Below are 12,595 nucleotides of genomic sequence, written 5' to 3' on the forward strand. Positions count from 1 at the left end.
TATCACTTAAGCATTTTTGGTGAGTTTGATGTGTTCTTGATGAGTTCTTGATCTGCAATATTATTCGTCCACGCTCCAGCAACATCAAATGGGCGAATGGAGGAGGGTATAAATACCCCTCAGTATCATAGAGTCGTTGCTCCAACAGGGTAGTTAAAGTATCCCAGTGGATGATATGAGGGTTTGCTTTGGCATGCATAGGAACATCTGGCCTCACTACGCCCAAGTTCTTCAGCTGGCAATCCAAAATTCATCCTCATGGTTCCTCCGATGGCACCATCGGATCATTCGGAGCAGAAGGGTTTTCTCCCAAAACCTCTCATGAGGATTTCAAAGTAAATATGGTTTTTGTGCCAATACTCTCGACTTAACATCGGAACATATAATGGTCTAGAGTTTTCCTTTAATTCTTGCATCTTTACCTCAGAAGTCTTCAGACACTTCCTGAAAATGGTCCATCTGTGCAATTAGTTTTGTAATTAGCTCATATTTAATCCTCTTAATTAACATTCGAACATCCGATGTGACCTGCTAAAGTTTAGCACCTCCTATCCAAACACCACTTAAATTGGATGGAAACAACAATATTCGTAGGTGTTTTGGGCCAGCAGCCGATCGGCGAGCAAACCCGCGGCAGCCTGTTCGGACGGTGGATGCTGCCCGCTGTCTGCTGCTGCTGCCGCTGCAGCTGCGCCGCTCTCTGCCGAGCAGCAGTTTTTTTTATATATATACGTGAATGACCGTATCTGATCTGAATGTTCTGAATGTTGACCGATGGTTTCTTCTTGTTTGAATTATTAGTATATGAGATAAAAGAAGATCCAAGCTTTCCAAATTCCAAGTAAAATATTGTTATCTCTTCACGCATTTTCCTCACGCCTAACATGCTTTTGGTGTGGTCATGTGGGGTGGATGCTAGTGTTCCTTCAATGTAATGTAACACCACAAGTGCTCTGTAAGCATCCACGATAAGGTTCCGATGCAATTTAGATCAGAAGCAGCAGCAGCTTGTCAGTTACTCTTAGGTTGTTTAATTCAGAAGCTGCCTGGCCTCCAACAGATAGATGGCTCAAATCAACAAAAATATTTTTCCAATTCTGCACGCATTAATTTTGTATAACTTAACTTAATTGATCTATTATTACTGCGTACCATTATCCTTTTATTATTTCTTTCCTAACATGATTCCTGTGTTATGGATCCATGGAGAGTTAGAGGAGGCCAAATACTTCATGAAAATCATTTTAATTTGCACATGCAACAAGTTAATTAATACTCCATCGTTCCAAAATGTAGGTTGTTTTGGCTTTTCTAAATATATTGGCTTTTCTAAACTATATTTAGAAAAGCCAAAACGATCTATAATTTGGAACGGAGGGAGTATGTAGTACTATCCTTTACTACGTGTGTGCTAATAACTAATATGATTCACGTGTAGTGATTCCTGCACTCTAAACGCCTCTTCCAATTTATTCTTTGTGCTTTCCAAACCGTTATTTTGCCTCTACCTTAGATACAATGGTTATGAAAATCTTCCCACAGCGTGGATGCCTGTTTATACTAATAGAATTTGTGCGTAGTGATCCTTTTCTGCTGTTTTCAGGAAAAAAAATCCTGTTGTTTGGTATGTCTATTTACATGACTTGCTAAAAGTATAATAATGAATGTTTGTGTGCATGCATTATGCAGAAGACAGAATAAAATTTCCTCCTCTCTTAAACAAATATGAGAAGAGTATGCTGCACATTTTATAGTTCTCATCACATCGAGATAGTACAGTTTGGTGGTCGTTATGTTAGTTAAGATGAGCCCAAACGAGAGACACCAAGCTTGGGCTGAGCCGATCACATCCTTCCCTTTTTCTCGTCTCTCTTTCAAATATTTTAATATTTTTATTTTAAGGTTTCTTTGTCCAGACAAACCTGAAAGTGGAATGCGACTCAATTAGGCCCAGTTTGATGCAGCGTCATGGGCTCTGGCTTCTCCTGGCATTTCACTGTAGCATTACTGTAGCACGGAACCTCTTTTCTCTCTTCTCTCTCCCTCTCATATCCAGTGGAGGAGCTCCGGTGCCCGGCCAAACAAGACCTTATACATCAAACTTTGTTCTAGACCACACATCAAATTAACTTTGTTTAGAGCACATACACATCAACCGTATAGTTTGATAAGATATTTGCTTAGCTTTAGATAAGGTCCTTAACAAATTAAAGTAACCTATCATCCCTCCTTTTTTTTTCTCCTCCTCGGCATTCTTGTCTCCACAACAAGCAAAAGCCGCACGCCTCCCGCACCAACCGCTTGAAGAGTAATCGACCTCAACAAAGCACCACCACCATCATCGGTCACCTTTGCATCATGCTGCCGGCCTCATCTCGCTTCATAATCACACCAATCATCAGTAATCGCCGTCCAAAAAGGCATTTGCTAGGACAATGCCACCTTGCTACCCTCTGCAACCACTGCTATTATACTGTCCAGTACCAATCTCTTACTTTTTTTCCTTGTACTTGTGCCCAGTTGAATTTGTGGAGTTTGAAATTACGAGTGTTATACGCCATGTGTGCAATGAGTTTGCGAGAAGCAAAGTTTTTGGAGTGGGATGGGGTGGCAGAGGTTTTCAGATGGAGTACTCAACTGAACTGTATTATGGAAGTATGGAACGGAGTACTCAAAGCCTCGGAGTTTCAGATAGAATAATGCTTGGTTTGGAGCCTGCCACAAGCAAGTTCGACGAAGCCACACCACGTCCATTTGCTCTCTCCATGATGGAAACCTGATGATTTGAAGCAATGCCGGACTGCAGCCTGACAAGGAGTTTCAGATCACTTTCAGTTAGCATTGCCATCAGGAATTAGAATCCGTTACGCCAAAAACTCAGAATTGGATAGGCGCATGCAACTGTGCCGCACTGTTCCACCTGAACATTTTGTCCTTCCTCAAAAGTTTCATCAGCAAATATAATACTAATTGATCCGAATCTCGCAGCAAGCAAGATCGACGACGCCACACCACAGCTTCTCGCTGAAAACCTGAGGATTTTCTCAACGCCGCCCTGCAGACCGAGTCACTGACAGGGAGTCGATGCTATTACCATCGCCGTCAGAAATTAGAGTCTGGTACGCTAAAAATAGAATTCAATGAACAATGCGACCCCGGGAATAAGAACCCGTTACGCGAAATTCAGAATTGAATGAAGAACGATGCAACCGTGGTGAAGCACTCCTCCACCCTCAACGGTTTCAGTCACTCTCCAATCTCAGGCCTCCAGTGATCCAGTCAACCGGATTGCTCCGCGCCGCCACTGAAGGCGGCGGCGGCGAAGTAGAAGGCCGCCGGCCGTAAAGGAGCGCATGAATGGGGAAGGCAGCTGGCAGCACACACGACGACGACCGCCGGCTAGAAAGTCTGATGAGTGCAGGGAGCACCCACGAACACAACCCTGCATTGTTTCTATGCTCTGCTGTCCTGCATCGATCAGCTCCATTTTCATGCGACCGTATCAGCACATCCATTCACAGATAACAAATCCATCTCCAAATCACGGTCCCCTTTTCCCCTTAATTTTTGCAATCCCTACAGCACTAGTGCCAAGTGGCGCTGATAGTACTGCACTACTGCATAACGAACTGATTGACGCGTAAACAAGGTGTCATGGAATTAGCTCTGTAAAGGCGCGAGGATTAGAGAGGACAGTAATCAGATCAGATCAGCTCGTGCGCCCGGGTGCTAATGAAACAAGAGCCGCTGTCGTGGGAGGAAAGCAAGCCTTAGGCTGGTGACATGGACGCGCACCGAACGCCCCGATGATACATGCTTTCGCGCCAAGCTAATGGCACTATGCAATGATTGCAACGTCGACGAACATGCAGGCCACCCCCGTCATCGGCGATCACAGACAGGCCGAGCTTGCTTTGGTGATCTTCCAAAGATTCTTCTTGGGGTTCTTTTTCTTTGACAGTTGATTAGTTCCATACAAGGCCAAGCCGCCATGGAATCCATTATGTATATAATGCATCTGGTAGGGCGGCACCACTGCGCCGGCGACGACGCGACGACTGCGAGTGCTCTCCAGTCGTGGCGTCCACTCACTCACTCTCACTCAGCTCAGCTCTCGCCACTCCGCCGCTCATGCATAAGAAGCGGCAGTTCTGAGCTCAAGTGAGTCAGCTCAGCTCAGCTCAGTTCATCCATCCACTCGCTCGCAGTCTGTCTGCGCTGCGGCGTCTGACGCGATGATGTTCCGGGCCGTGCTGTCCGGGGCGATCAGCCTCTTGCTGCTTGCAGCGGCGGCGGTGGCCGGCGGCGAACGGAGGTCGTACATCGTCCAGATGGACGTGGAGAAGATGCCGGCGCCGTTTGTGGAGCACGAGGGGTGGTACCTCTCCGTGCTGTCGTCGCTGGCGTCCGCGACGACGACGGCGGCGGGGGAGAGCGCGCCGCCGCCGGTGCACCTGTACACCTACACCCACGTCATGCACGGGTTCAGCGCCGCGCTCACCACGGCGCAGCTGGAGGCGCTCAAGGCGGTCGACGGCCACGTGGCGGCGTTCCCGGAGACGTACGGCCGCCTCCACACCACGCGCACGCCGGAGTTCCTCGGCCTCAGCGCCGGCGCCGGCCTGTGGCCGGCGTCCAAGTACGGCGACGACGTGATCATCGGGATCGTGGACACGGGCGTCTGGCCGGAGAGCGAGAGCTTCAGCGACGCCGGCATCAAGAAGCCCGTGCCGGCGAGGTGGAAGGGCGCGTGCGAGGCCGGTCAGAAGTTCAACGCCTCCGCGTGCAACCGGAAGCTCATCGGCGCGCGGTCCTTCAGCAAGGGCCTCAAGCAGAGCGGCCTCGGCATCTCGCCCGACGACTACGACTCGCCGCGGGACTACTACGGCCACGGCTCGCACACGTCGTCCACGGCCGCCGGCGCCGCCGTCGGGGGCGCCAGCTACTTCGGCTACGCCAACGGCACGGCCACCGGCGTCGCCCCAGTGGCCAGGGTCGCCATGTACAAGGCCGTGTTCTCGGCCGACACGCTGGAGTCCGCGTCCACCGACGTGCTCGCCGCCATGGACCGCGCCGTCGCCGACGGCGTCGACGTCATGTCGCTGTCCCTGGGCTTTCCCGAGACGTCCTACGACACCAACGTGATCGCCATCGGGGCCTTCGCCGCCATGCAGAAGGGCGTCTTCGTGGCGTGCTCCGCCGGGAACGACGGCTCGGACGGGTACACCATCATGAACGGCGCTCCGTGGATCGCCACCGTCGGCGCCTCGAGCATCGACCGGGACTTCACCGCCACCGTCACGCTCGGCAGCGGCGCGACCATCCATGGCAAGTCGGTGTACCCTCAGGTCAGCCCGGCGATCGCCGGCGGGAACCTCTACTACGGCCACGGCAACAGGAGCAAGCAGAGGTGCGAGTACTCCAGCCTCAGCCGTAAGGACGTGCGCGGCAAGTACGTCCTCTGCACCGCCGCCGGCGACGTGAGCATCGGGCAGCAGATGGACGAGGTCCAGAGCAACGGCGCCCGCGGCGCCATCATCGCCGGCGACACGAAGGAGTTCCTCCAGCCGTCGGAGTACACCATGCCGGTGGTGCTGGTGACCGCGTCGGACGGCGCCGCCATCGCCAAGTACATGACGGCGGCGTATGGGGGCCGCAGAGGGGCGCGGGCGCCCACGGCGAGTCTCCGGTTCGGCGGCACGGCGCTCGGCGTCAAACCGGCGCCGGCCGTGTCCTACTTCTCGGCCCGCGGGCCGGGCCAGATCAGCCCGACGATCCTGAAGCCCGACGTGGTCGGGCCCGGGGTGGACATCCTCGCGGCCTGGGTGCCCAACAAGGAGATCATGGAGAAGGTCTTCACCAAGTACGCGCTCGTCTCCGGCACGTCAATGTCGTCGCCGCACGTCGCCGGCGTGGCCGCTCTTCTGCGGGCGGCGCACCCCGACTGGAGCCCGGCGGCGATCCGGTCGGCGATGATGACTACGGCCTACGTGAAGGACAACGCCGGCAACGTCATCGTCAGCATGCCGAGCGGGTCGCCGGGGACGCCGCTGGACTTCGGCGGCGGCCACGTCAGCCCCAACGATGCCATGGACCCGGGGCTCGTGTACGACGCGGCGGCCGACGACTACGTCAGCTTCCTGTGCGGCCTTCGCTACAGCAGCCGTCAGATATCGACGATCACCGGCCGGCGAAACCCCAGCTGCGCCGGAGCAAGCCTCGACCTCAACTACCCGTCCTTCATGGTGATCCTCAACAGGACCAACTCGGCCACCCGGACGTTCAAGAGGGTGCTGACCAACGTCGCGGCATCACCGGCGAAGTACAGCGTGTCGATGACTGCGCCGGCGGGGATGAAGGTGACGGTGTCGCCGACGGCGCTGTCCTTCGGTGGCAAAGGCAGCAAGCAGACGTTCACGGTCACGGTGCAGGTCAGCCAGGTGAAAAGGAGCTCAGATGAGTACAACTACATTGGGAACTACGGGTTCTTGAGCTGGAATGAAGTTGGAGGCAAGCATGTTGTCAGGAGCCCTATAGTCTCAGCATTTGCCCAGTGAGGAAGACATAACAGGAGCAAAAATAAAATTATGGCCGTAGAAAACATACTATATTTGTAATTAATCCTGATCAGGCACAGTAAGAAATATAGTCTGAAGAAAGGGGGGAAAGCCTCACCAGATACTAAATTACTACAGTTGACAAGTGTATTTATAATTTATATCTGATGATCAAATTATAGATTTCTCGATTGTTTTTTTCTTCAGTATATCAGACTCTGCTGCAAATGAACTGCAACCATATCCTGTATTGCTCCAAAAGCAGCACACAAATGCAAAATGGTTGGAACTGAAAGGCACTTGCACCACATCTTTGCCAAACTCAGAATCAGATGGGTGCTCTGTTCACCATCATCAAGAACAGAACGAACATCAATTTACTACAGATAAATTGCAAAAGATATACTAAAGACACGATGGTCCATGTTAATAAGTTTCATACAATGAGTTGGATCCAGGTACATCTCCACCTTCACTCCTACGATTTGTACCTACGGGCATTGATAGATCATATACAAGATAAAGCAAAGACAACTTCCAAGCTCCAAACGTAGCATTGTTGCGAGAAGATAGTTCACAAAAATTGATCAACAAGCAAACCCCAGTATCTCCACAGCCAATTGGATCTGTAAAATGGGGATACTAGTAACACTATCAACAATAATCCAATTGGATACTATTAAACACAGAGGAATTCAATCTCCAAAGCATCCAAAAATATAGTGTCCTTGGCTCCACAGAAAACTTGCTGCGCAGCATAAAAATCTTGAAAACCCATGGCCATCTTGCTGATACCAGATCACTGCAGGTCTGCAGTACTCAGACACCATTCCTACAACTAGTCCAAAATCCTAATCATCCTAAACTTCTACCTTAGGCTTAAGGTCACTGTCAGCAGAACAAGACCTGCAAATGATTATCCATATCACATCAAAGTCATTTGCCACCCACAGTTAGGTACTCTCCATGCTGTTGTTGACCATGTTAACATGGGAGGAGATGTATGCGAAAACTAAAGCCGATCAAGCTAGATGAGTTATCTGAGTGGCCTGACTGCTAGCTGTGTGGCTTTGGAGCTCCAGTGCCTTGTAGCACAGGTGCATCTCTTGTACTGGCAAGGCAGAGGGGCCAGTACAAGTCTGAGATGATACCAGGAGGTAATGCCTCACAAGTACCCAAAGGATAATGAAGTTTTCTAAAGAGACTTAAACACCAGTTCCAGTACATCTGATGATGACAATGACAATGCACCCAGGTACTACGACGGTCATCAATCACACATTTCATGGTTTCAACTGATCCTGCCATTACGGTGGGCTGTTTCAACTGTTATTGGATTCGCCGTTAGCCATATCATAAAATGTTCTTGCACTAACTATAGTCTCAGCATATCCTTTTTCATCAGCAGTCGCAAAATTACTTTCATGGTTACTGCAATGGATCAGGTAATGCCTGGTACCATCCACTTTAGTATCGAATGTTTATCAGGGTCTCCGGTCTCCGACAGTCTGATACCACAGGATGTCCTACCCATGGTGAAGGTGAACTGTGTCAGCTGGTGTGGCTCCCAAGGGTACACCATCATAGATGTCCCAGACCAAATGGTGTTCCAATTGACATCTATCACCAAAATTAATCTCATGTCAATTGCAGATAAGTCGTCCAATAATTTTCTGATGATGGCATGACAGAAGCAGATAAATTCCAGTAGCAACCATGAAGTGGTCAACTAGTCATCGTGGCAGATGGTTCGAAAGTACTCGAGGAACCAAGTGATTTCCTCATGTTAAGGTTGTATATCAGGCTCTTAAATGATGGAGACACCAAGAATTACATAGCTGCAAGCCTGCAACAAGAGCACCAAGTTCCATATTCATTTCATCATGTTGAATTGGGGTTGAAACAAACACTATGAGATGGGTTTCTGCTGAGAGAATTGAATGCTGAACAAGAATGCATGGAGATCAATGACACCAAGCTGATCATCCAGTACATACCCGTTCTATCATCGCCACATAATCATTACAAACCTGCTTTGCTGCATGGCATGCATGAAGGACGGGGCAGTAACCATCCAGTCTGCCATGACAACATCATACTTGGTCAAAGTAATGATAATAGCATAATTTGGTCAATAAATCCACTAAGTAGAGTAGGCACAATTCTGCAGTGTTTAGGTCATAGCCGTGTCATGTTAACCCTTCAATTTAAACTTTATAAAAATATAAATTATGCACCTGATCCGTGCTTCTTGACTAGAGTTCTTCTGTTTTGTGCCTCCATAAATCTTTCCTGGGGCAGTAATAACAAAGATACCCCACACCAGCTCTGCCGGTGCCCAATCTTGATGTACATTATATCATTCTTTATAAGATCAAACAATTCTGCAATACTCAATGGGATATTAGGAAAAATAATGTAATCTACATCCAATTAAAATATTCACATGGGCATCCTAACTGGGGCTACCGGGTTAAGGAAACAGTGTTCAGAAATACAGAGGTAATGAGAAAAATTAGCTTTGCACGTCTGGGTCTTTAAGTAATACAATAGGCAGATCTCCGGCCGGCTATCTTCAAAAAGAAAAGAGGAAGCTTTGCCCATCTGGGCCTTAAGTAATACAATAGGCAGATCTCCTGCTGGCTGGGTTCAAAAAGAAAAAAAAAGGGGACCATGGCAAGGGGATTAGCAATAATGTATGTATCATATATTCTCAAAAAAAAAGTTATCATATATGACCTTAGCACAAGTAGAAGATATATATGTTTCGAACAGCATAAATTCTCTCAGGATTCAAGTTATGTTCTTGCTACAGGTAAGTTCATTTCCATAATACTGTTATTCTTCCATAATATATATGGTCTATCCATATATAGATGTGACAACCTAGAAGGGAACAAAAAAACCTGTCCAACAAGAACCACGATTCAGCCAGCTGATTATATACGCATCCAACATCGAACAGAATAAATGAAGATGGTGGCTAAAACGTGTTGGTGGAACATACCTTGAAGAGATAGCTGAGAAAATTAGCTTGTTGTTGGTGTAAATAAGTAGCAACACTAGTACTCACAGTCACATGGTGCTGTTGTGCTGGCACCTTTTGAGAAGAAAATCAACTGATTAGCTGATGTAGTGTATATAGGTGTGATAAGAGGTGTTAAGTTTTGTGTGAATAAGGATTGTGAAAACTAAGCACCTGCAGGATTTGTACTATCAACTGAAAGCATGAAGGATGAAACAGATAAAATTAGATGATAGACACCACAAGAAAATTAAGAAATATCTAGATGTTACTTCATTTAACAAGGTGCTGAGGGCCTCAAATATGCTGCCCTGTAACACATTACATCCTTTGAAATACAAAAAATTAGCACTCTTCCTTTCGAAATACATCTATATTTACACTTGCTATTGCATAGCAAAAGGACCACCCAGAGTCTCATACTTCTAGGTAAGATACTCATGTTGTAAACTCCAACTTTACCTTAAGTTCTCTCTGCACTATCTAGTAGCCAAACAAAGTATGCAGATTCATAAATCTGGACCAAAGAATATTAATCAAATATATCATTGTTCTGAAATAGATTTCTCAATGGCTTTCACATAAACAGCCTTTGGCAGTGTCCCTGTAATACTATGTATTTTCTCTCCATCCTTGAAGAGTAAAACAGTTGGAATCCTGTCGATATTGTAAGCAGTAGCAATCTGCGGGTAATCATCAGCGTCGAGCCTATAGCATTTTATTCTCCCATCATATTCTTGTGCTATCTCATCGACAGTTCGTGTGACCATTCTGCAAGGTCCACACCAGGAGGCCCAAAACTCAATAAGCACTGGTACATCACTGCAGATCACATATTCATTCCAAGAGCATGCGGTGATTCTTTCAGCTGTAGAAACAGACAGAATATTGCCATTAGACAGTTTCCAAATATTTCTAGACAAGCTTCATGGAGAAAATTTTGAAAATACATTTATGTCAAACATAAAGAAGTTGCTCTGCTCATGTGACAGAGATAGGAAACTTGAAAAGGTAAAGACTTGTATAGGACATCTGAGAGTCTTTAGTTAGCTGAATCACAAAGATGACCTAACTTGTTGGGTTACCTATCACACAAAGGAGACGAATAAAACAATGCACGAGATCTACTCAATCATACAAAGTGTAGGAACAGGAGCAGACACCAGAAATATGAGGATGTAGCTCAAAAATCTGCAGGGCAGTCAGATAATATAATAAGCACAGACGCATGATAGCTACTCTATCTTTATGGTAAAACACTTTGGGTTTTGAGTTGTATTCACCATCGTGTGTAGAACTAACTCGCACGTAGATAAAAATAACCATTTACTCGTGAAATTTTCATTGCACGGGAACAGGAACAGATATTGGACTATTTCAAAACAGTTCCAGCCAAGTCCAATTTTATTTCCAGAATTGATTACCATAGCTAATTTCAGCATGTATCAAGGCTCAACTTTCCACCAGGTTCAGATAATCACAGCTTCAACTCAAAGGATCAACTGCACCAGCCTAATTCTTCTGCCCCTGTCTCATTCCATTCCCATGGGTTACATTCTAGCTTCCAACAGGCTGCGTTACACCACAGCATTTAGGCCGTACCATTGGAGCACAAGTCCGCCATAAGCAAGTAAGCTACAAAGCAATGCCAAGTGGCAACTACAATACAAACTCGAAGCAGGCTATTGGCACTTTGGCACATTCCATCCGAATAGCAGTTAGCGAGCAGTAAGAGAGCATGGGAAACAAAGCTTTCACGCCTCAACGTCACGGGGATTCAATCAAAATCAACTAGGCCCTTACCGCCGGGGGGGTAGGCGCAGATCACCCTCACTGCCGCCGCGCGCCGCGACGGCGGTGGGCGCCGGATCCGGGACGCGGCGGACTCCGGCCGATGCGCCCAGCGGCGGCACGGCCACCGCCGGGCGGAGGAGGAGCCGGAGCCGACCAGCCTCCAGTGGCGGGACGCGGAGGGGGAGAGGGCCGGTAACGCCACGGCGGAGCAGAGCTGGCGCGGCGGCGCGGGGCAGGAAGCGGCGGCGGCGGCCATGCGTGACTTCGTGAGTCGAGGTCGAGTCGTGGCGGAGAAATGCGGTTGGTAGAAAATTCACGAGACAGCCGCACACGGCCGATCCTGCCTCAAGACAGCGACGGTTGACCCCACGGCGAAAACGTGCGGGCGCCCGACTGCCGAGCGTTGGGCGTTAGACCCTTAGCCTTGCGATTTCTCTCGCGTCTCGCTAAAACAAAATAAATTTGACGTAAAAATAAATTTCGGTAATAGTCTCTAAATTTATGAGATATTCTCGCTTAAGTGTACAAACTCTAAATTTCAGTAAATATAACGTTTGGATTGCAATATATAAAGCATAGGAATTACTCCCTCCGTTCACAGATACTAGGCGCAACTACTTTTTCTATTTGTCCACGGATACTAGGCGCAAGGGGCTGCGCATGCGCTGGATCGACGGCTGGATTAATTGCTGGAGCGTTGGACTCCTCGTACCACTCCCCTCCCGTTGAATCTAGACGTTATGGCGTTAACTGAGTCCATATATCTACCCAGAATAGTAGTCCTTGCATGCATCTCTCGCTGGCTTCTCATCTCTTACCACTTCACTTGCATTTGACCGACGATGGCGAAGCGGCAGGTCGTGAGTGCCCGTTGCATGCGCGCCCGATGCATGCAGCAGCAAGCGCAGCTAGAGCTCCGCCGCGCTCGAGCCTTTCGTGTCGTGCCATCCGCGCGCGGCAGCTGGCGAAGAAAAGCTATGAAGATGCCGTCTCCATGCAGCAGCAAGCCAACGGTGAATCTGGAGGTCATCCGCTCGCGACCAAGGCCGATGTCGATCATGGCGCCGAGATTGACTTTGACAGCATTCGGTATGTCCCTGACTCACTAGCCGGCGACACCTATGTTCCAGACTCATTTGAGGACGTCGAGGAAGAAGCTAGCATTGCTGTAGCTGTTGCTGCCGAAAGAGAAAAAGAAAGGGAAGCAAATGAGAAGGCC

General features: G+C 48.5%; 2 protein-coding genes across 2 annotated transcripts; one reads left to right on the plus strand and one right to left on the minus strand.

Annotated features, from left to right (window-relative positions):
* The first annotated feature begins 4,007 nt into the window (after window positions 1-4,007).
* On the plus strand, window positions 4,008-6,763 carry LOC101758442 (subtilisin-like protease SBT1.5). Its single transcript, XM_004975573.4, has one exon. The coding sequence runs from the start codon at window positions 4,236-4,238 to the stop codon at window positions 6,555-6,557; it is 2,322 nt and encodes a 773-aa protein (XP_004975630.1). The 5' UTR covers window positions 4,008-4,235; the 3' UTR covers window positions 6,558-6,763.
* Window positions 6,764-9,807: 3,044 nt separating this feature from the next.
* LOC101758855 (thioredoxin M3, chloroplastic) lies at window positions 9,808-11,688 on the minus strand. Its single transcript, XM_004975574.3, has 2 exons — window positions 11,386-11,688; window positions 9,808-10,450 (listed from the first exon to the last, which is right to left on the minus strand). Exons 1-2 carry the CDS (start codon window positions 11,630-11,632, stop codon window positions 10,128-10,130), a joined length of 570 nt encoding a protein of 189 aa, XP_004975631.1. The 5' UTR covers window positions 11,633-11,688; the 3' UTR covers window positions 9,808-10,127.
* Between the last annotated feature and the right edge of the window lie 907 nt (window positions 11,689-12,595).

Source organism: Setaria italica, chromosome VII, assembly GCF_000263155.2.
Source record: "Setaria italica strain Yugu1 chromosome VII, Setaria_italica_v2.0, whole genome shotgun sequence".
NCBI lineage: Eukaryota > Viridiplantae > Streptophyta > Magnoliopsida > Poales > Poaceae > Setaria > Setaria italica.